The sequence below is a fragment of the Myodes glareolus genome, chromosome 19, assembly GCF_982192425.1.
Source record: "Myodes glareolus chromosome 19, mMyoGla1.1, whole genome shotgun sequence".
Classification (NCBI taxonomy): domain Eukaryota; kingdom Metazoa; phylum Chordata; class Mammalia; order Rodentia; family Cricetidae; genus Myodes; species Myodes glareolus.
Genome location: NC_142044.1, coordinates 44351166 through 44373857, shown reverse-complemented (window position 1 = coordinate 44373857; position 22692 = coordinate 44351166). Strand labels below are relative to the sequence as shown.

General features: G+C 45.9%; 1 protein-coding gene and 1 non-coding gene across 2 annotated transcripts in view; one reads left to right on the top strand and one right to left on the bottom strand.

Annotated features, from left to right (window-relative positions):
• The window catches only part of Mei1 (meiotic double-stranded break formation protein 1), a 73864-nt gene that overhangs the window by 38400 nt on the left and 12772 nt on the right, over positions 1-22692 (bottom strand). The window contains exons 6-15 of the mRNA XM_087898692.1: positions 17166-17239; positions 13799-13904; positions 12201-12404; positions 10233-10363; positions 8838-8952; positions 7735-7851; positions 6273-6372; positions 6034-6168; positions 1883-1997; positions 422-513 (exon numbers count right to left, since the gene is read on the bottom strand). Coding sequence (XP_087754818.1) covers positions 422-513; positions 1883-1997; positions 6034-6168; positions 6273-6372; positions 7735-7851; positions 8838-8952; positions 10233-10363; positions 12201-12404; positions 13799-13904; positions 17166-17239 — 1189 coding nt within the window. The remainder of the gene's footprint in view (positions 1-421; positions 514-1882; positions 1998-6033; positions 6169-6272; positions 6373-7734; positions 7852-8837; positions 8953-10232; positions 10364-12200; positions 12405-13798; positions 13905-17165; positions 17240-22692) is intronic.
• Positions 18809-18942, top strand: LOC125407515 (small nucleolar RNA SNORA42/SNORA80 family). The gene has a single exon (XR_007234239.1). It is a non-coding gene; the product is annotated as a small nucleolar RNA SNORA42/SNORA80 family (small nucleolar RNA).

Genomic DNA, 22692 nt, shown 5'->3' with positions numbered 1-22692 from the left:
GATGAGGCTGATGTCAAACTCAAAGATCTACCTGCCTCTGCCTCCCAAATACTGAGACTAAAGGCTTTCATCACCACTACCTGGTTTGATACCCTCTCTTAGCTTTCATGAGTAATGTGTGTACATGGTACACATACATACATTCAAGCAAAACACCTACACACATAAAATAAAAATAAATAAAACTTAAAAGATGTTTTTAAAACAAACTCATGGTACAGTAGCAAAAGCATCACCAGGATGCTTTGGTAGGAATCTGTCCTACCCCAAGCTACCCATTCTCAAACTTCCTCCACATACCCCAACCCCACTCAAAGTTCTTTCACAATTGGGAGAGCGGCAGAGGCCAAGCACTATTCCGTCCTTTGCCTAGGACTCGCCAGACCCTACTCTCCAGCCTCTGGATGCACAGGCGGCTTACCTGCAGGCATTCCTAAACCCCTCCAGAGTGCTCAGGAGGAATTTCCCCATTCGAAGAGTGGCCTTCTCTGAGTTTCTACTGCAAGCATGACCCTGGGGTGAGGAGGGAGAGGAGATTATGAGTCACACACCCACTCCCATGTGCCAGCCTAGGCCTTCCCTCGCTGCAGCCTGCCCTGGACATACACCTAACTTTCCAAGGGATCGTGTTAATATCTTCACAAATCTGAGTAACTCCCTTAAAAATAATAGCGGCAATAACTTTAACCCCATGTGCCTAGCACCTCAGGAATGGCTCTTGGTCTATTACAAACACAAAGGAAGCTATCACAGCTGGTGAACAATAGCCGAGTAGTTGTAACATCCATATTGTTGCTCCATAGCACAAGAAAGACCTCACTCCAGCAGTCTGAGAATACAACCCTGAAAAACAGAACACTCATACTGAGAGCATCTTTCTGATATCATAAGTCTATGAACCATTAAAAGCCAATAATTAGCCGGGCGGTGGTGGTGCATGCCTTTAATCCTAGCACTTGGGAGGCAGAAGCAGGTGGACCTCTGTGAGTTCGAGGCCAGCCTGGGCTACAGAACTAGTTTCAGGAAAGCCAGACAGGGCTCGAAAAACAAAAACAAAAACAGCCAATGATTACAACATAGTACCCATCAGTCAGATTCTTTCTAAGATCCTAAAGCATCCAGTATTACATAATGTGAGAATGTTTGCCATACCTACAAGGTAGGGTTAGGAATGTGGCTTAATGTGGAGTACTTGCCTTTTACTGATTCCCAGAAGCACAAAAGTAAGCAAGAAAAACAGAAACAAAACAAGGAAAAATGTAATTAACCCCATTTAAATAGTAGCTAAATTATTTTGGGACATTATGTAGCCGAGGCCAGCTTCAAACTCTTCAATCCTCCTACCTCAGTCTCTTGAATATAAGGATTATAGGTATGAGCCTTGCTTGCTAAAGTACCTTGGATCTTTTTTTTTTCCGAGAAAAAAAATTTCTCTGTAGCTTTGGAACCTGTTCAGGAACTCACTCTATAGACCAGACTGGCCTCAAACTCACAGAGATCCACCTCTCTGTCTGCCAAGTGAGTGCTGGGATTAAAGGCAGAAGCCACCATCACTGTCCAGTGAAATTTTGGTCTTTAGAGAAAAGTCTTTAACCCCTGGGGCTCAGTTTCTTCATCAATCAGAATGGAGATAGTTATCCTTACACCTGTAAATTGGCACGGGAGATAAGGTGATGTCCAAATTACTTTTCTAAAGACAAGTTGGAGAGCTGGAGAGATAGCTCAGTGGTAAAGTGCTAGCCTAGCATGCCTAGGTTCAATTCCTAGTATTCCAAAAAAGGATCTAATAAATAAGATAGGCAAGATGATGCATGCTTCCAGTCCCGTGGCAGAGAATAAAATGACGGACAGACATTAGAGCAGGGGCTTGCACTTCACTCACCAGGGGCCTCCTGTTCAGCGGGGTGTGGGAAAACTCCATGCATCGACTCAGCATGGCTTCAAGCAAGGCCCGAAGGGCTCTGTACTGCACAGGTAGAGAGCTTTGATGGTCCTTCCTACAACCAGGGAGACAAGAATAAGCTCGGAGAGATAAGAGAGCCCTAAAATCCACACCCCAGGGTTTGAGGCATTGGGAGGCCCAGAGCAGATGCATAGCTTTCTGTGCATCTTCACCCTCTGTACTCACCGGCCTGGCCCATAGAGGGAAGCTTAGCAGCAGGGAACCTCACAGACTGATGCTGAGGATCACACTAGGCCAGTCAACGAAGGTGGCAAGAGGGAAGGCCAGGGAACAAAAACGGAAATGGCCTTCTTTCTGACACACCTCTTTCTTTTAAAAGTCTGGGCCACCCCAAGAAGGAAGGTGCCATCCTGAGTGTGGGTCTTCCTACCCACATGAGTCGAGGCCGTCAGGACAGCTCTTCAGGAGAGGTCTCCTGTTCGGGTGATTCTAACCCGAATGTCTGGCAAGCTGACATTGAACTTACTTAGGATATTATGAGATAATTTTTATAATTCAATTGTGTAGGGTTTTTTGTGTATTTTTTAATTTTGGTTTCTGGTTTTTGTTTTGTTTTGTTTTGCTTTTTATTTTTATTTTTGAGACAAGGTTTCCCTGTGTAACCCAGGCTGTTCTGGAACTCATTGCGTTGAACCAGGCTGGCCTCCAACTGACAGATCTGCCTGCCTCTGCCTCCTGAGCGCTGGGATTAAAGATACATGCCCGGTTCAATTGCGTAGTTCTTGAGTGTGAATTCTGTAGACAACAATGTCTTGTCATAATGTTGGAAGACGGGACTGACCTGCAAATCTAAAGCATCTTGGGAAGTATCTTTCCTTGTCTTAGCTTGTTGGTGGTTGCCAGCAATCTCTGCATTCCTTGACATTGTCCTAATTCTGCCCGTCTTCACAATGGTATCTTCCCCTCCTCTTTTCCACGTTACCATGTATCTAAATCATCCCTTTTAAAGTTTCATTTATTTTTATACATAAAATGTTTGGTTGCATTTGTATTTATGTGCACATGTGTATTTATGTGCACAACATGTGGTGGCTGGTAACACTGGGGGCCAAGAGAGGGCATCAGATCCCCGGGAACTGCAGTTACAGGCAGTGTGATTGTCATGTGGGTACTTGGAACTGAACCCAGGTCCTCTGGAAGAGCAGCCAGTGCTCTTAACCACCGAGCTATCTCTCCAACCCCAATCCTCTACCCCAACCTTTTTGAAACAGGGTCTCACTTTTAGTTTACTGGCTCAGAATTCACTATGTAGCCCAGGCTAACCCAAAACTCTCAGAAATTCTCTTGTCTCAGCCTCCCAAGCACTGAGATTATAGGTATCACACCATCATGTCTGGATTGTGTTTTTGTGTTTTGTTTTTTGTTTTTTTAAATATTTATTTATTTATTATGTATACAATATTCTGTTTACATGTATGCCTGAAGGCCAGAAGAGGGCACCAGACCTCATTACAGATGGTTGTGAGCCACCATGTGGTTGCTGGGAATTGAACTCAGGACCTTTGGAAGAACAGGCAATGCTCTTAACCACTGAGCCATCTCTCCAGCCCTTGTTTTTTGTTTTGAGATGGTGTCTCAAGTGGCTGGGGCTAACTTCAAATGCTCCCTATGTACCTGAAGAAGGTCTTGAACTCCTGATCCTCCTATCTCCACCACCCAGTGCTAGGATTACAGGTAAATGCCATCACTGTAGCTTAGACAATAGTCATTGAATTTGCAACCCCTGCTATATGACTTTATCTTAACTTGACAATATCCACAAAAGCGCTATGTCTGAAGACATACTCACAGGTCTACGTAGACAGGCCATTGGAAGGACTCTATTAAACTGAGTGTAGTAACTAGGGAACACTATCATCTCTCATTCCTGGGTCCTTTGACACTGAGTGAGCAATTTGGCCTTCTAGTAAGTTCTCAGCTAACTGCACATAGTTTAGGCTTGGCTTCTCCTTCCTCCTTCTGGAAACCCTTTGTTTTCTTCTTTGATTGATTTTTGGCTTTTTGTTGTTGCTGTTTTGTTTTGGGTTTCAGGTTTTTTTGCTTTTTGTTTTTGGAAACAGGGTTTCTCTGTATAGCCCTGGCTGTTCTGGAACTCACTCTGTAGACAGGCTGGTTTTGAACTCAGAGATCCACTTCCCAAGTGCTGGGATTAAAAGTGGGCAGGCACCACTACCACCTGGCCTTTGTTTAGTTTTTTGAGACAGGGTCTTCGTATGTTGCACAGACCATTTCTTTAACAATTATTGATTGGGGCTGGAGAGATGGCTCAGTGGTTAAGAGCACTGGTTGCTCTTCTAGAGGTCCTGAGTTCGATTCCCAGCAACCACATGGTGGCTGACAACCATCTGTAATGAGATCTGGCACCCTCCTCTGGCGTGCAGGCATACATGGAGGCAGAATGTTGTGTACAAAATAAATAAATAAATAAACAAACAAACAATTATTGATTGTTGTGCGTGATATACATGTGAGCAGGAACGTCAGAGTGTACGTGTGGAGGTCAGAGGGCAACTTTCAGGAGTGAGCTTCCTCCTTCTGACATGGTTTTCGGGGGACAGAACTCAGGCCATCGGCTTATCCTGCAAGGGCTTTCACCCATGGAGCCATCTTGCCAGCCCACGCAGATGGGTTTCCACTATCCTCAAGCAACCCTCCCAAGTCCTGGGATTGCAGGGCTGCACCACCGTGTGAACGCTGGCCCTCTAACTTTTCCCTACAGTCCCTCAAGCCGCAGGTCCCTTATATTTGGTGCTTGCTCTCTCTGTCTGTGTTTCAGCAGCTCACTTTCTTCTTTCCCCTAGTTTGTCTCCCGGAGCCGAACCACTCCATCTCAGTGCGACCACCTCAGCCAGCGTTTTGGGGGATAAAGTCAACCCCTCAGCAGCCTGCAAACATTAATGACTCACTCACCTTCCTCCCCAACGCTCCCCAGCTCTGACCAAACAGCTTTGCTGGTACTGCCCGCTTCTTGTAACCTGCTAACTGAGCAACTGCTGCGCCTCGGGAACGCTCCCCCTTGCCTTTCCGCCCACCCTGTCTTTCCACAACCTGCATTCCCTCAGCCCTCCAGGCACGGCTCAAATACCACCACCTGCTTGAGAGCTGCTTCCTGCCTCTTCCAAGCACAGCCCTCCTGTGCACGGGAGCCTGACTGCCATCGCTTTTACTCTAGCTGTGCTCTGGCACCGTGGGGGCTTACTCATCTCATCCACCCTGGGATTCGTGCTCCAGATTTAGAGATTCAAATCCAGGGAACCACAAAAGGAAGGAGAGAGAGAAATCAAGTTATTGTAATGTAAATGTTATTTTTTTTTGCTTCAATTTTTAGAACCACCCTGGAGTTAAATCACAAAGATTTTAAATATAAGGAAGGAAGGAACTATAAATGTTAACAACCTTTACAATGTCAAAATAAAGTTACAGCTGACCGACCTTGAAAAGAAGAAGAGAGGGCTTGGTGGGGGAATGTGTGGGCTGTTGAGAGAATGAGAACCAACAGATATTCCTTCAAAAACCATATTTAGCTGATTGAGGGGGTACATGTTTGTCTAAGTACATCCCAGTACTCAGAAGGCTGAGGCAGGATGCAAAGAAATCCAAGGTCACCATCTGCCATGTGGCAACTTTGAGGCCAGCCTGGACTATACCAGAGCTTTCCTCAAAAAGAAACAAACGGAAGCCGGGTGTGGCGGCAAAACCTTTAATCCTAGCGCTCAGGAGGCAGAGGCAAGAGAATCTCTGTGAGTTCGAGGCCAGCTTGGTCTACAATGTGATTTCCAGGACAGCCAGGGATATGTAGAGAAACCCTGTCTCAGAAAAGGAGGAAGGAACTATAGGAAATCAGGTGTGGGGCTCATGCTAATCCTAGCACTTGGAAAGTAGAGACAGAAAAATTACTGTTTGAAGCCAACCTGGGGTACATAGTGAGTTCTAGGCCAGCCTGGGCTACACTATGAGATCCAATAACAACAAATGATAATAATGACCGTGGTACAAGAAAGCATCCCGGAAGCAGCCTGGCCTCCACAGACCCTCAGGCATGTTCAGTTCAGCCTGCCTCAGCCTCTCACCTCAGAAAAGCCGAAATGGCCCTCAGTGCTTCAGCGGCCACATCTACCACCGGACTGCTCACCGCCTCCTGGAGGGCACGGCTGGCATCTCTGCACATGGCTGAGCTTGTGAACAGCCTGATCTCTTCTGGTTGCCTGTGAAACGGTAGATGAGGAGCGAGTGACTGATTCATCCCTGGCCCCACCAGGAATTGATGCTCACCTCTCCGTCACCAGTCCTACCTGACACCTTTGCTTACCGAGTCAGAATTTCAGCGAAGAGCAGCAGGCCCTGCTTGTGCAGCTCTGTGTTGGTCATCTGCAGGCTTCCCTGGAGGCTCCTGACCACTGCCTCAATCCCTGCCTCAGGATAACAGACCACAGACACGGGGTCAGTGCTCTGTGGTTCTTCCATGAACCACCCAGGAGAGGTGGCATACCCTAAACAGAACCTACAGGCTGTATACAGGACCCTGACACGGCTGAACTGATCCCTAAGACCGGGACTACAGGTACCTCCCAGAGACAGTGTTTGCCGACCGTGCTAAAGGCCTGGGCTCCATCACGCCGGGGATGGGTGGGGTGGGGATAAGATGTGCGGTTTTCAAGGCCATGTCTGTCTCATTCTATCCCCCTATATCCACACAGACTCAAGCACAGGAGGGAGTCAGTGGCCCCTACTGATTAAGTCACCTCTTTCCCCTTCCTCCTCTGCTCCTCCACAAGTGGCTGTGAGCTGTCCGTGGGTCTTGTTAACTACTGAGCATCTCTCCAGCTCGGAATCTTTCGCCCAGCTCCACCAAGGGCCCCTTCTCTCCCTCCCAAGCCAGCCCCATTGTGTCCTGCCCCAACTGGACTCACTGAGCAGAGGAGACAGGGAGGGTGTTGTCAAAGGGCCGAGTGACTGGTGGACCCTATTTAACCAACAGGTCAGCAATGTAGCTGCCCAGGCTAGTAGGTAACAACCTGAGTCCTAGCAATAAGCATGTCCTGTTGATGAGCATGGCTGGCCCTGGCTCCCAAAGTTGGAAGGAGTCATCTCACCAGCCCCTCCTCTCCAGATGGAGGCATTGGGACTCAGAGAAAAAGTCACACACACTCAGCAGACAGGACACTGGTCAACTCCCTAGTAGGGATCCACACCAAAAAACCTTCCTTAAAAATCCAACACAGAGCTGGGCAATGGTGGCACATGCCTTTAATCCTAGCAACTCGGTAGGTAGGGGCAGGAGGATCTCTGTGAGTTCACAGCCAGTCTGGCTCACAGAGAGTTCCAGGACAGTCAGGACTACACAGAGAATCCAAAAAATAAAAGAAAAAGACTATTTTGAGTCTAAAAATCTGGATATGTTTTTATAAATCCCAAATAGGATCATTAATATGGAAGAGCAAAGAACAGTTTCAAACGACCCTGAAAGGACGAACTGGAAAATCCTGAGACTAACTAGACGGACAAATATCTAGGTCATACAGAGGAATGAATCCAAGGCTGAATCTAACTGTTTGAAATTGTGTTTGGTGTGAAGCTAGAATTCACTGAGCGGGTAATAAGAATGCCCCTTCCTGATGAAGAGTCTCTACAGAAACACCTGGATACGTTTACACATGGATTGAGTCTGCGCTGCACCCCTAAAGTGGATGCCAGCCCCTCCACAGCCTCTGCGGCTGCGACCCAACCACTGCCCGTGACCCTGGAGTCGGCACGGGGCCCCCATTACCAACCATACACTGTGTGGCACTTGGAGAAGAAGAGCGGTTCTTCTGCCAGGAGGATCAAGCAATTGCAGCTGGACCAGACGAGCACTTCGCTGGAAGCCGAAAGATGCTCGAAGAGGAACTCTGGCCAGGGACGGAGAGAACAACGGACGACAGATGGAGGTCAGGGTCCTTTAGCCAACACATCCCCCCTCTCTCCTTCTGTCCGTCCACACACCCTTCTCCATCAGAAACTGCCAACTCACAGATAAACCTTCAAAGTGCTCTCAGGGTCATGAAGGTATTTCTTTTTTAACAGATGGAGAAACGGAGGACCCGAAAAAGCCACAGTAACAGTGAAAGCCATTTCTGCTTGGTAGAGATGGGAACGTCGGGTCTTCACACCCTCGGGCAGGGCAGATGGGTATCAGCACAATTTAGAAACAGCGAGCTTTGATAATCAGTCTCAGCTGCACGTCGCATCTCTGCCAGCGACCGCTCTGGCTGGCTTGGGATATCGTCTCCCTTCTCTGAACCTTAATTCTCCCCCGTTATCATTTACAGCCCTTCCTAATTGTGTACATTCCACATTCTTCCACCTCCTCTACCCAGAAAGGTGTATATATTCACATGGGTCTGGTGAGTACTACGTAATGGTCTCCATATATGTAAGTTTGTGTCTTTTCTAGGAAAAAATTAGTTTCCTAAACCATAAAATAAAGATGGGCTGGAACGCCCATCGGTGACATCGAGTACCCACTTAGCATGAACAAGGTCCTTGTTTGAAACCCTGACCACAGAAAGTAAAACAACCAAGATGGGCACCACTACATTTGACATCTGCAATAACCACAAGGCTTATTTCCCGGCTCCTCAAAGCTCCTCAACAGACATCTGCCTTCCTGTCTCAGGTCCTTCTGCCACCCCCTGAAGGTCAAATGAATGACAAGTCTCAGTAACAAACTGTTACTGAGGAAGCCTGCCTGGTGCGCAATTGACCTTAGCCCTGCCCGGTCCCTCCGGGGTGAGTTATCAGAGATCTTCTGACAAACCGCTGCCGCGGCTACAGCCTCCCAGCTCTAGTCAGAATCCTCGAGTCCCCAGAGAGGAAGATCAGCAGCTTCCCATACCTGGGATGTCAGCATGAATGAAGGCAGCGGCGTGCTTTGCAGGGGAGTGGACCAGCACTGCAGTTATACAGTGGGAGCTGGCCACCTGCAGGATCTCGTCTCTGGAGAGGAGAAACTGGAGAAACAGATAGCGAAAAGCGCCCCAGTCACATCACCAATGAGACCAGAGGGCCCAACCTAAGCGTCTTAGGGCAGGAGCCCAAATCATCCTCGCTTCCACGTCGTGGTACCAGGCAGAAGGAGAACAATCATAGACTATGGAAATGAGTCTCTGCCTGACACAGGGGAGAACAGAGTGAAGGACTCAACGTGAAGTCCACCAGTGGCACCCGGTTCTAAAAGGAGCACCAACTCATAAACGGGGATTCATTAGCGAAAACTCTTATCCGGCTCGGGCACTCGCTATAGTCACGTGACAGCCACAACCAGAGTCCGCCACTGTGATCTTTGCTGTTCTGAGTGTGTCAAAAAGAGTTCACGTAACTAATCTGAAGCTATTGCTCTTGGCGAGAAGTGTTTACTAAACTGAACTTTGGCTGGATTCGGAATTTGGGGGTTGTGGGGACCCAATGAAGGCAGCTATGCGAATAAACAATGCGTCTGAGAGAAGCTGCTGTCCTTCTGGGAGCCCAGAAACCTAGGCTGTGGGAGGCAAAGAGTACCTTCGTGACCACCCTGCTCCAGGCAAAACTCCAGGACACAAAAACCTCCCTCAGTAGGCAACATTTCCCATCGATTTTCACAGCGAACTGTTGGAGGAGCTACAGCATCCTGTGAGAGGATTTTGGGACCCTCTGTCCGGTTTCCCTTGGACCTTACTGCATGTGCCTTTTTCCTTTTTAACTTTGTTTTGTAGCCTTTCGGTGTAAGAAGTCATTGCCAGGGGGCTGGAGAGATGGCTCAGCTGTTAAGAGCACTGGCTACTCTTCCAGAGGTCCTGAGTTCAATTCCCAGCAACCACATGGCAACTCACAGCCAACCAAAATGAAATCTGGCGCCCTCTTCTGGCCTGCAGGCCCACATGCAGACAGAACACCATATACATAATAAATAAAACAACAAAAAAGAAGTCATTGTCATATAATAAACACCCACGCCAATGAGTCCTCTATGCAGATCATCAAGAAGAGGCAAAGTCAAGGTAGGAATTCAGGTCAAACAATGGTAAATTTGAGGTCCTACCACAACTAAACTGTCTCATCAAAACTTGGTTGTTTTGAGAAAGGTTATTTTGGTTTTGCTTTGTTCTTTAAGGATTTTGTTGTTGTTATTACTGCTACCGCTGTTGTTTTGAGGCAGGATCCCATGTGACCCAGATAATCTTGCATGCCTGATCCTGACCACATGCTAAGCACATGCTCTACAACAGAGCTCCGACCCCTGGCCCACCACTACCTTTTTGAGCACCAAAGGCAGCGAGGTCTCTCTTGATGGCCGCTCAACACTCTCAGCACTCTCTACCAGCACAGACTTGCTCATGATCACGGACACAAAGAGATCATACTTCAGCAGCTGACTTAGCAAACCTAGGGTGCAGAGGGGTGGAGTGAGGTCAGAAGGGCATCAGCGTCCTCCCAAGATGGCCCCTCAGACAGCCCGAGAGACTTCTTCAGGTCTCTGTAGATATGAAATTGGGTTAGAAGACTTAGGCATCAGTTTGCTGTCTGTGACCCAGCTTTCCCCCACAAACACCTGAGGAGAACCTAAGGCCTATGAGTCTAGGGATTCAGCTGTGGCCTGGCCTAGCTTCCGGTTGCCATGATAAAATTCTGAACAAAAGCAACTCAGGGAGCAAAGGGTTTATTTGTCTTCTACTTCTACCTCAGAGTCCACCACTGAGGGAAGGCAGGGCAGGAACTCAAGCAGGCCCAGTTAGGAACCATGTAGGAATGCTGCTTCCTGGCTTGCTTTGCAGGGTTCGCTCAGTTTGCCTTCTCATACAGCCCAGGTCCGCCTACTCAGGGGTGGCACTGCCTACAGGAACCATCTGGAACTCCAGTTCAAGGGGATCTGATTCCCACTTCTGGTCTCTGCAGGCTCTTTGTGCATGTGGCACTTGGACATACAGAGAAGCAAAACACTCATACACATAAAATAAAAATAAATACATCTAAAAAAAAAACTTTAAAAAAAAAGAATATAACTGCATACCTATTTGGAGAGAAAGGCTCCAGAGAAGAGATAGGATTTAAAATGTACCACCAGCTGAGATTTCCCTCTTCTTTCCCTAGGCCAGCTCTGGGACCAACCAGGATTTCAACTTAATGCCCCTCTGAACGCTCATCTTCTCTGATTCCAACACTGTCTTGTCACAGGCTACCCATCAGGCTGCTTCATGCCTGGTGCTTTTGCCCACATTACTTCCACAGGCTCATTCTAAGCATCTTTTCTGACAGGAAGTCTCTCCTGTCCTCTTCCCTCCTCACCCTCTTTGCACCCTCTATGTCAGGATGCCACATTGTACTCTAGCCGTCCATGTCTGTCCTGCACATGGCCTGTGAGTCCCTACAGGATAGGAGCTGGGTCTGACCATCTTTGTGATCCAAGAGTCCAGCACACAGCCTGGCTCAGAATTAACACTGAGTGGCTGGGCTGTTCCTGAAAGCTCTTGGCTTAGACTATGAAAAGAAACTGTGGTCACATAGATGATGCTTTTCCCTCTGGCTCCTGCTCCGAAAGCAGCCCACACTCAGTCCCCTGTGACAGCGTCAATCCACACTGTCTGAAAACTGAAAACTGGAGCCGGGCTAGAGTACAATCACTGGTACCAACAAATACAGCAAACTACACAGCTCACTGCTCAGGAGCATCCACCTGCTCATGTGCATCCACGTAAAGAGCAGGACAAGAGACCTGAAGGCTAAACCAAGGTTCCTGAAATCTTCAAACAGCCAGGAGTGGTGCCACAAGTCTGGAAGACAAGGGTGAAGGCCAGCCTAGGCTATATACTGAGACCAATCTCAAATGGAGGAGGAGGAAGAATAGGAAGAGGAAGAGGAAGAAGCCGCCTATATAACAAGCAGGAAAACCTGACCTTTACCCTGGAGGATTTTTCTGACTAGGAGAGGACTGTCCAGGAGATGAAAACTGTGTGGTATGACAATTAACCCGTGACAGCAAGTTCAGGCAGCAAAGACTCAAAGCAAAACACCCTCTATTTCCCTTCATCCTTTTCTCCCAAAGACAACATTCTTAAAGCGCCACACCAAATGTAGGCATCTCTCACTCACTCTATGAACCTTCTCTCCCAGACCTGCCTTCTGCCCTCTCCAATGCAACAAACCTCCGCTCCACCTGCTACAGCCAATATCGTAAGTCCTCAAATTCGAGAGCTTCTTCCTTTACCCGTCAACATCGTCTTACCCAGACAGTTGAACTGTAGGTCCTTTGTCTGGGCATTGTCCAGGGTGGAAAGGAACAGGGGACACAGCTTCTCTCGGAAATGGCCTGCAAGCATCTCAGCTGCCGTCGGTGAGGAGTAGAGCTTCCCATAGAGGTAGCAGACGGAGGCCTGCACTGCCTCATTGGGGTAAACCAAGCCCCTCAGCAGATGCTCCACCAACATGCCTATCCAGAAAAGTAGAAGCAATCTTTTAAGTTTTGTTTTTAATGTCGTGTCTGCAGGTGGGTTTGAGCATGTGAACGCAGAGGGAGGTGCCCAAGGAAGGCAGAAGAGGGTGTCAAATCAAGAGCTACCGGCGGCTGTGTGCCACCCGATGTGGGCACTGGGAACGGAACTTCAGCCTTAGTCGGTCAGCCATCTCTCCAGCCACAAACAAGGACTCTTACATCAGTTAACATATACTCCAAACTAGAGGCTGGAGAAACGGCTCAGAGTTAAAGAGCACTTGTGGCTCTTACGGAGGACCTGAGTTCAGGCCCCAGCACCCATATCAAGGGGCTTGCACAACCGTATAACTCCAGCTCCGGGGGATGTGACACTCTCTTTGGGCCTTCAGTGAGGTAATAGTGATTTCCCTACAAAAAAAGAAGAAGAAAGAGGAGGAGGAGGAGGAGGAGAAGGAGGGGAGGGAGGGAGGGAGGGAGGGAGGGAGGGAGGGAGGGAGGGAGGGAGGGAGGGGAGGGGAGGGGAGGGGAGGGGAGGGGAGGGGAGGGGAGGGGAGGGGAGAAAGAAAGGAAGGAAGGAAGGAAGGAAGGAAGGAAGGAAGGAAGGAAGGAAGGAAGGAAGGAAGGAAGGAAGGAAGAAAGGAAGGAAGGAAAGATCGCTTTCTAAATGCACAACCAAAAGAGAAAGTCAGACCTTAAAGGACGCCCTCTGGGAGGTACGATTTGCCACTGATCTTTGTCTAAAGTGCTTCTGGGTCTGTGAGGAGAGGGTGGAGGGTTTGCCTGGGAACCTGACAACCTGAGCCTGATCTCCAGAGCCCACAGAGCTGGCAGAAGAAAATGACTCCCAAGAGTTGTTCTCTGCATTCCACAAACTCTGCGGCACGTACATCCCTGCACACACTTGTGCACCCTCACAAACACACTAAGTAAAGAAGATGTAAAGGTGCTTCTATGTCCCAGAACTAATTTATTTTGTCACCCAAAAGGAAGGTCATGATAAGCCCTTAATTCATTTGTAGTGCACACCTCTAATTCCAGTACTCCCTAGACTGAGGGGAAACTGTGAGTTTAAGGCCAGATGGCCAGGCTGGGACTATGTGGTGAGACCCTGCCTCAAAAACAAACAAACAAACAAACAAACAAACAAACAAAAAAAGCCCAAGACCAGGGTCAAGAAACTCAGAAACTGTTTTTTTGTTTTGTTTTCAAACTGACCAATATGGAGCACATTCTGCAGATAAAAAAATAAAAAAAAAAACAAGTAAGCAAACAAAAACAATAAGAAAAGTAATGCCTTCCCAAGTATGAGCACACAGTTAACAGGACACTGAAGTGACAATGTGATCAAAGCAGGTAAAGGGTAGGAGCCACCCTCTCCATAGGAAACTCACCATGTTCCATTACAAGCTCATCCGCCAAACCAGAAACGGCATCCACCAGCTTGCCGAGAAGAGTCATGACGGCCAGGCTGCCTCCCATGGAGGGCATGCAACACAGCTGCAGAAAGTGGACGCGTCAGAGTCATGGCTGACCTCCGATGATGACCTTGCGCTACCCAGACTAGTGCCTGTTATGCGTGTCTCTCACCACAATTAACTTTAGCTAAGTCTCTGTCTCCTCCATTCAACTGGGAGCACCTGGAGGAGAGGACCAACTCAGACTCCTCCCGAAGGCTCAGTACCTGGCTCAGCACACACTTGTTAAACCGTACTAATATTAACATATTCTGGTTTGGGAATGTAGCTTGGTGATTGAACACTTACCTAGCATGCTTGAGCTCAGTCTACACACACACACACACACACACACACACACACACACACACACACACACAATAAAATGTTTTAAAATGCAAAATATATAAATAGGTAAGTTGGGTTTTGCTTTGTTTTTTGTTTTCTTTCTTTAGAACCAGAAACTGGAGGATAAAACCTGGAAATCTCATAAAGATAAAACATTGACTCTAGGCCTAGAGAGATGGCTGAGAGGTTAAGAGCACAGGCTGCTCTTCCAGAGGTCCTGAGTTCAATTCCCAGCTAGCATATGGTGACTCACAGCCATCTGTAAAGAGATCTGGTGCCCTCTTCTGGCCTGCAAGCATACATGCAGGCAGAACACAGTATACATAAAAAATAAATAAATCTTTCAAAAAAACAAAAACAAAAAACACTGACTCTTGATGTGGGATGTCCTTCTGTACATGTGTTGCTTTTATTGGTTAATGAATAAAGTTGCTTTGGTCTATGGTGGGACAGAATACAGCCAGGTGAGAAATCCAAATAGAGATATACAGAGAAAATAGGAGATGTCATATAGCTGCTCAAGAAGCAAAAGGTTACAAACCACGAGCCTCGTGGTAAAATATAATGTAAATGGGTTAATTTAAGATTTAAGAGCTAGCTAGAAATACACCTGAGACATCGGCCAAATGGTGCTGTAATTAATATAGTTTCTGTGTGATTATTCGTGTCCAGGTGGCTGAGAAATGAATGAGAGCCTCCATTTACAGACTCTAAATGTATAAACGTACATATTTTAGCTACTGTCATTGAACATTCAATTAACTTTTTGTGAATGTAGTACTGAGGATTAAACACCGGACTTCACTATGCCACTGAACTATAGTCCCAGCATAATAAATGAATGTCACATGACTTGAGTAATCATTTCTATTTTACTGACTTTATGATGGATGTGAACCTTTACTATTTTGTTTTTTGAGATCTCACATTGTCCGTGCTAGTCTAAAATCTATATAGCTACAGCTGGGTATAACAGGCTGCAAAGCCATGCTGTTTTTGATGAATGCTCTGTGTGTGACCAGCACTGTGTTTTTTTGCTTTACAGGGAGAGTAACCTTTCCTGTCTTTTTAAAAACCTTTTCTTTCTTTTATTTATTATGTATACAGTGTTCTACCTGCATGCATATCCATATGCCACAAAGGGCACCAGATCTCATCATAGGTGGTTGTGAGGGGGACTGGAGAGACAGTTTAGAGGTTAGGAGTACTGGCTGCTCTTTCAGAGGTCCTGAGTTCAGTTCCTAGCAACCACATGGTAGCTCAGAACCATGTTTAATGAGATTTGGTGCCCTCTGTGGCATAGGGGCATACATGAAGGAAGAATACAGTATACATAATAAATAAATATATCTTTTAAAAAAAAAGATGGCTGTGAGTCACCATGTGGTTCCTGGGAGTTGAACTAAGGATCTCTGGAAGAGCAGCAGCCAGTCCTTTTAACCTCTAAGTCATTTCTCCAGCCTGACATGATACTGCATGGATTTTTGTTGTGAAAAACAATAACAGCAATGCTCTCCTACATTCGTTGATGAGCTTGAGTAAGATACTGCACACACGACAGGCATGGCAACTCATGCCTTTAATCCCATAAACTCAGGAGGCAGAGATGTGGGATCTCTGAAACCAAGGATAGCCTGGTCTATTAATAAGATCCTATCTCAAAAATGGGGAGGGGGTCTAGAGAGATGCCTCGGTGGTTAAGCGTACTAGCTGCTCTTTCAAAGGACTCATGTTTGATTCCCAGCACCCACATGGCCGCTCACAATCATCTGCAACTCCAGTTCTAGTGGAACCAACACCATCCTTTAGTCTCTGGGGGCATGCATGTGGTGCACAGATAGGCATGCAGACAAAACACCCATACACATTAAAGTTTAATTTTAATTTAAAAAGATATTTCATGTAAACTGGGTATTGTTGTGCATAATGCAAACATTTGAAAGGCTCAAAACTTCAATGCCTAGACTACATATGGGTAGATGATCTCAAAAAAAGAGAAAAAGAAAAAAAATATTGCATACAAATCACCTCACAGTGCCTAATACAGAGCAAGTGCTCAGCGGGTGTTAATGGCATCATGATGAATATTTACATATAATTGTAAATTTAATCTATTACATACAAAATAACTATATAATTTAAATACAATATAAAATTAAGCTGGGCGGTGGTGGTGGTGCATGCCTTTAATCCCAGCACTCGGGAGGTAGGGGCAGGTGGAGCTCTGTGAGTTTGAGGCCATCCTGGTCTTCAAGAGCTAGGTGCAGGACAGGCTCCAAAGCTACAGAGAAATCCTGTTTCAAAAAAAGCATATATATATATATATATATATATATATATATATATATATATATATAATTAAATATTGCTCTTAATGAGATTAAGGTAAACATTTATCTTCCTTCTGAAAAATAAATAGTGATTCTAAGCTGGGTGCTTAGAATTCTAAGTTGGTATGTACCTTTGATCCCACATTCAGGAAGCAGAGGTAGGCAGATCTCCATGAATACAAAGTTAGAATGAACTACATACACATCAAGTTCCAGGCCAGCCAAAGCTACATGGTAAAATTTCAACAAAAACAAAAGGGTGGTTCTGATATTATCCCTCAGTCTCGGTCTTGTTTAACTGGCTGTGAGCATAGCAAAGGAAGCACACTGCACATACATGTACAAGATTTGCTTCAGATACTGATACCAAGTCACGTATATAACTCAAAACTGAGTGGAAATACCGAATCCAGACACAGAATCCCCATTCCCTTGATAAATTCATCAAAGAAATGTGCACTGTACTTAGATACCAAGCATGGGCTACGGGAGGACTCCACAGGCAAGATGAGGCTCTACTGCATAGAGGAAGGATTCAGGATACCGAATGTGGAAGAAGGACCGACTTAGCTCCGATAGAATCTGAGGACTCTGAGGGTCTCAAGAACCCACAGCTCCATACTCACCTCTCTGTAGCACTCGCTCACTAGGCAATGGATGACCTGCTCCAGCTTTAGCTGGGTGGTGAGCTGGATAAGAACTGAAGAGACACAACCGCATTACAAACCAGAAGGCAACCGCACGCCTACCATCCCGCTATCACAGCCCATCTTCTCAAACTAAGGGCATGACAGGAACTAGCTTGTTGCAAATGGTATCGGTTTTGCTATCTCCCTCATTAGAGTACATGTGCCAACCTTCACTGTTCTGTATTAGCAGTTCCCAACTCGGGCTGCACAGCAGGATCACCTAGGCTTTTAAAACATTTCGATACAGAACCGAGGCCATGACAATGGAGGAGTGCCTGCTTACCATGTGTGGTGTCCTGGGTTCAACCTTCAACAACACCAAAACAAGAATAAGAAAGCGCTAGTACCCAAGTCCCATTCCAGACCAATCAGAGTCTCTACAAAAACCCAAGTACCTTTATTATTTATTTACTGTTTGCTTTGAAACAAGGTCTGATGTAGTCCAGAATAGCCTTGAACTCATGCTATAACCAAGTTTGATCTTGAACCCTTGATCTCCTACCTTTACCTCCCCAAACCCTGGGGTTATTGATATGCACCACCACAATTAGAATTAACAATTAAGAATTAACAATTCTTGGGGGCTGGAGAGATGGCTCAGAGGTTAAGAGCATTGCCTGCTCCTCCAAAGGTCCTGAGTTCAATTCCCAGCAACCACATGGTGGCTCACAACCATCTGTAATGGGGTCTGGTGCCCTCTTCTGGCCTGCAGGCATACACACAGACAGAATATTGTATACATAATAAATAAATAAATATAAAAAAAAGAGAATTAACAATTCTTAAATGTGAACAAAGGTAAGCATATATATGTATATAGACGTATTTTTTATTTAAATTTCCTTGTGCAGTTACATATACTTACCTATTACTATGCTTTGTTTTTTAAAAACATTTTATTACATTTGTGTGGTGTGGTGTGTGTGTGTGTGTGTGTGTAGGTCAACCACCTTTGGAGGTCAGTTCTCTTCCTCCATTATGTAAGTCTTAGGAATTGAACTCAGGGCATCAGGCTTTGACAGTGCCTGTCCTTACTCTCTGGGCCATCTCACCCCCCCATCATTTTTCTTAATATAAAATGTGAGTACATTGCTGAAGTCTCTTAGTAAATCTATTGTGAAGCCAAGGCTGGAAATTACTTTGTTCTAACTGCTTTCTCCTTCCTCAGAGTTTGCTCCTTTATATCTAAGAAAAGATAATTATAAGTTGAGTGCCTGGGCCAATTATTAACCTATCTCTCAGCCCCAAATCTACTTTGCTATACAATTATTGAGATGTTTCTGCTAGCACTTTTAAGAAGCATAAATTGGTTAGAAAAACTGCAATGTGGATTTATAGCCATTGCTGGAATGTTCACCACTGTTGGAACGAAGAAGCGGTCTAACAGGGTTGGAGAGGAGAGATGGCTCAGCAGTTAAGAGCATTGGCTGCTCTTCCAGGTCCTGAGTTCAATTCCCGGTTATCATAAGGTGGCTCACAACTATCTGTAAAGAGATCTGGTGCCCTCTTCTGGCCTGCAGGCAAACATGCAGGCAGAACACTGTATACTAAATAAATAAAAATCTTTAAAAAAGAAGCATGCATAGGTTTGGATTTAAGGCAGGCCCGTTTCCCTGGGCCTGTCACAGTGTCCCGTGCTAGAGCAACCTGCGGCCCCGAACCATTGCCTGGCCTTTGCTTTTAGGCTACTGGCACTGAAGTGGGTCGCACAATAAGAAAAAAAAAAATAGATAGATAGATGATAGATAGATAGATAGATAGATAGATAGATAGATAGATAGATAGACAGATAGATAGACAAAAATAAAAAAGGAAGAAGAAGAAGCAATCTAAGATAGCACCCCTAAAGCCAAGACGCAGCAGGAAGCAAACAAGGACCAGGAAAAAGAATCAGGTCCTCCTAGCGCTTTCCCGTTTCCCTCTAGTGCCTCAAGAGATGTTCGTAGGGACCCGGTAATGGTTCTGTACGATACATTAGCACCAGCTAAAAGTGAATCAATCACTGCAATGGTGCTCACGAACAAAAATCCCACCCAGGAAGGCTCAGTTGGTAAAATACTTGCATAAAAATACTTGCATAGCATGCATAAAACCCTAGGTTCAGTTTTCAGGACCACACAAAACTGAGTGTGGTGACACACCCTATAATCCCAGCACTAGGTGGGATCCCAAGTTCAAAGTTATCCTCAGCTACAAGAGTTTAATTAAGGCCAGTTTGGGTTACACAAGACCCTGTTTCAAACAAAGAAAAAAAAGAAATTAAAACAGAGGAAGGGAGGAGGGAGTGAAGAAAGCAAGAGAGAGGAAGGAAAGAAGAATAAAAAGAGGATGGAAGAAGTTCCTCCGGTAGCCAGAACTTAAAGTAAAAAATGCGTGTTCAGCTTGACATTGGTGGCGCACGCCCTTAATCCCAGCACTCGGCAGGCAGAGGCAGGTGAATCTCTGTGAGTTTGAGGCCAGCCTGGTCTACAAGATCTAGTTCCAGGACAGGCTCCAAAGCTACAGAGAAACCCTGTCCCCCAAAAACAAAACAAAAAAATAAAATAAAATAAAATAACCAATAAATGATGTCCACATATTTGTCTGGACAGGTGTGGTCAGAAATAGCCACAGATCACATTGACTTGTGGGATGTTTTCACAAACATGGGAAAGACAAAATAAGTAGATCAGCTGACAAGTTCTGTGTCCTATGTGAGCATTTCCTAAGGAGTATCTGTTATAAAGGAGGTTCTGAACACTCGAGGTCACAGAATGGCACATACTGGTGTCCCAGGGTTCATTTAATAGACACATTTATAACGTGGCTGTGCTGGCAGACTTGGAGGCTGTGCTTGGATGGGCTCAACATGGTCTTCTCTGCCTGAAGGCTGGACTAATTACTGGATTTTTTTAAAGACTTATTTATTATGTATACAACATTCTGCCTCCATGTATGCCTGAACACCAGAAGAAGATGCCAGATCTCATTATGGATGGTTGTGAGTCTATTATGGATAGACTGCTAGGAATTGAACTCAAGACCTCTGGAAGAGCAGTCAATGCTCTTAACCACTGAGCCATCTCTCCAGCCCTGTTACAACTGAATATTTAATCCAAAGATAGCAGAGACCAACTCTAAGTTCATAGTGCGGCACTATTCCTTGAGGGGATCATTTGCATGGCAATGGGTGGATTATATACTGTGCCCTTGCATGATGGAAAGGCACAAATTTGTCCCCACTGGAATACACACATATTCTGACTATGGGTTTACCTTCCTAAACCATACTCAGAGCACATCTATAAATTCACAAAATCTTTGTTCACTGCTGTGGTATTCCACACAGCATCCCTTTGATCAAAGAACTCATCTCACCACAGCAGAAGGACACAAAGGGGCTTACGCTCATGAAATCCACTGATCTTGTCCTATATTTCACCACCTGGAATCAATGTGGGCCTGGAACTAACAACATGGAACAGCCTAAAAAACTCAGTTATGGCACCGGGTGGTGGCACACACCTTTGATCCCAGTACTCAGGTGGCAGAGGCAGCTGGATCTCTGTGAGTTCGAGGTCAGCCTGGTCTACAGAGAGAGTCCCAGAACAGGCCCCAAAGCTACACAAAGAAACCCTGTCTCAAAAAGGAAAGCAAACAAAAAGACTCAGTTACGGCACCATTGAGAGGTCACCACTCTAAATAAAAAGGTGGGCACCTTCCTTACGTGGGACATAAAGCGCCCTCTGCGCCATGGAATACATGGGTCAGGAACCAATGAGTGAATGGGAAACACTCCTCTTACTTTTGGAGAATTTTTATATCCTGTATTAGCTCTTTGGGAATTCCATAATAAAAATATCACAGATGAGGTACGTCAAACAACCAAAATTTATTTTCTTACGGTTTTTGGAGGCCAGAAACGCACCTTTTCCCAGGCTTGCAGCTGCCTGCCTGCCTTCTGTGTCCTCCCAAAGCCTCTTCTTTGTACAAGTACATACTAAGTGTCTCTCTGTGTGTTCAACGTTCGCCTTATAAAGACACTGGTCAGACTGAATTAGGACCGCACTCCCTGGCCTCATTTTATCTTGTCTCTTTGAAGACCCCATCTCCAAACAGACATGAGGTCCTGGAAGTTAGGGCTTCAACATATGAATTTGGGGGTTGGAGGAGTGACACAATCCAACCCACAATGTATGATCTTTTAGCTCCAAACCCACCCTTTGGATGTTATTTGGGGAGGGTGAGGCTGAATTAATGTCTGCCAATAACGGGCAGTGGAAAGAGTGAGCTGTTCCCTTTGCTTCGTTTATTTATTTATTTATTTATTTATTTATTCGAGACAAGGTTTCTCTGTGGCTTTGGAGCCTGTCCCGAACTAGCTCTTGTAGACCAGGCTGGCCTCGAACTCACAGAGATCCACCTGCCTCTGCCTCCCGAGTGCTGGGATTGAAGGTGTGTGCCACCACCGCCTGACTAAGACTTCCTTAAGGAAATCTTAACAGGAACAATGCCTTTCCACCACAGGAGCGGAATTAAGCCTGCAGTTTTTCCAGAATCAGCTTCTTTGCACCCCTCTTCCCTAGAAGACACCCACTGATAGACACTTCCGGTCGACACCCTGCCACAGACCTGGGTACCAGGTATTCCACGGCTACACAGTCTCAAGTAGTATTCTGTTTCATACACAGGAGTCGTGCTCCAAACTCCTTTTTCTGTTTGTTTGTTTTTTTCAAGACAGGGTTTCTCTGTATAGCTCTGACTATCCTGGAACTCACTGTCTATACCTGGCTGGTCTTGAACTCACAGAGACCCACCTGCCTCTGCCCCCAGAGTGCTGGGAGTAAAGGCCTGTGCCACCACCGCCCGGCTCGCCCTCCAAACTTCTAAGTTTTAACAACTCTAACCTCTCCTTCAGAGATGCAGTCCCAGGAGTGGAAGCTGCTCTCTACAGTAAATGCCTCTAAGAAAACTTTTTGTGTCTTCAGTTAGCTACTTAAAAATTCTTGCTGGGGGGTGGTGGCGCACGCCTTTGATCTCAGCACTCAGGAGGCAGAGGCAGGCGGATCTCTGTGAGTTCAAGATCAGCCTGGTCTACAGAACTAGTTACAAGACAGCTATGGCTGTTACACAGAGAAATCTTGTCTCAAAAAAAATTCTTTAAATTTTTTTTGTTGGTTTTGTTTTTCTGTTAAACAACTGGAATGGTTTCTGACCTAACTGGTACACTTCTCACTCTCGGCGAGAACCGTTCCACTCCAGTACCCTTGCCATCTGTGATGACTATTCTTGGTTGTCAACTTGACTATATCTGGAATTAACTAAAACCCAAGTGACTGGGCACAGCTGTGAGGGATTTTTTTTCTTAGTTAAATCATTTGAAGTGGGAAGACCCACTTGTAATCTGGAATTCAGATCTTTTGAGGGGAGAGATAAGCCTTAAATCTGAGCCACGTCTTCTTCTGGCAGCCTATATTATAGGCCA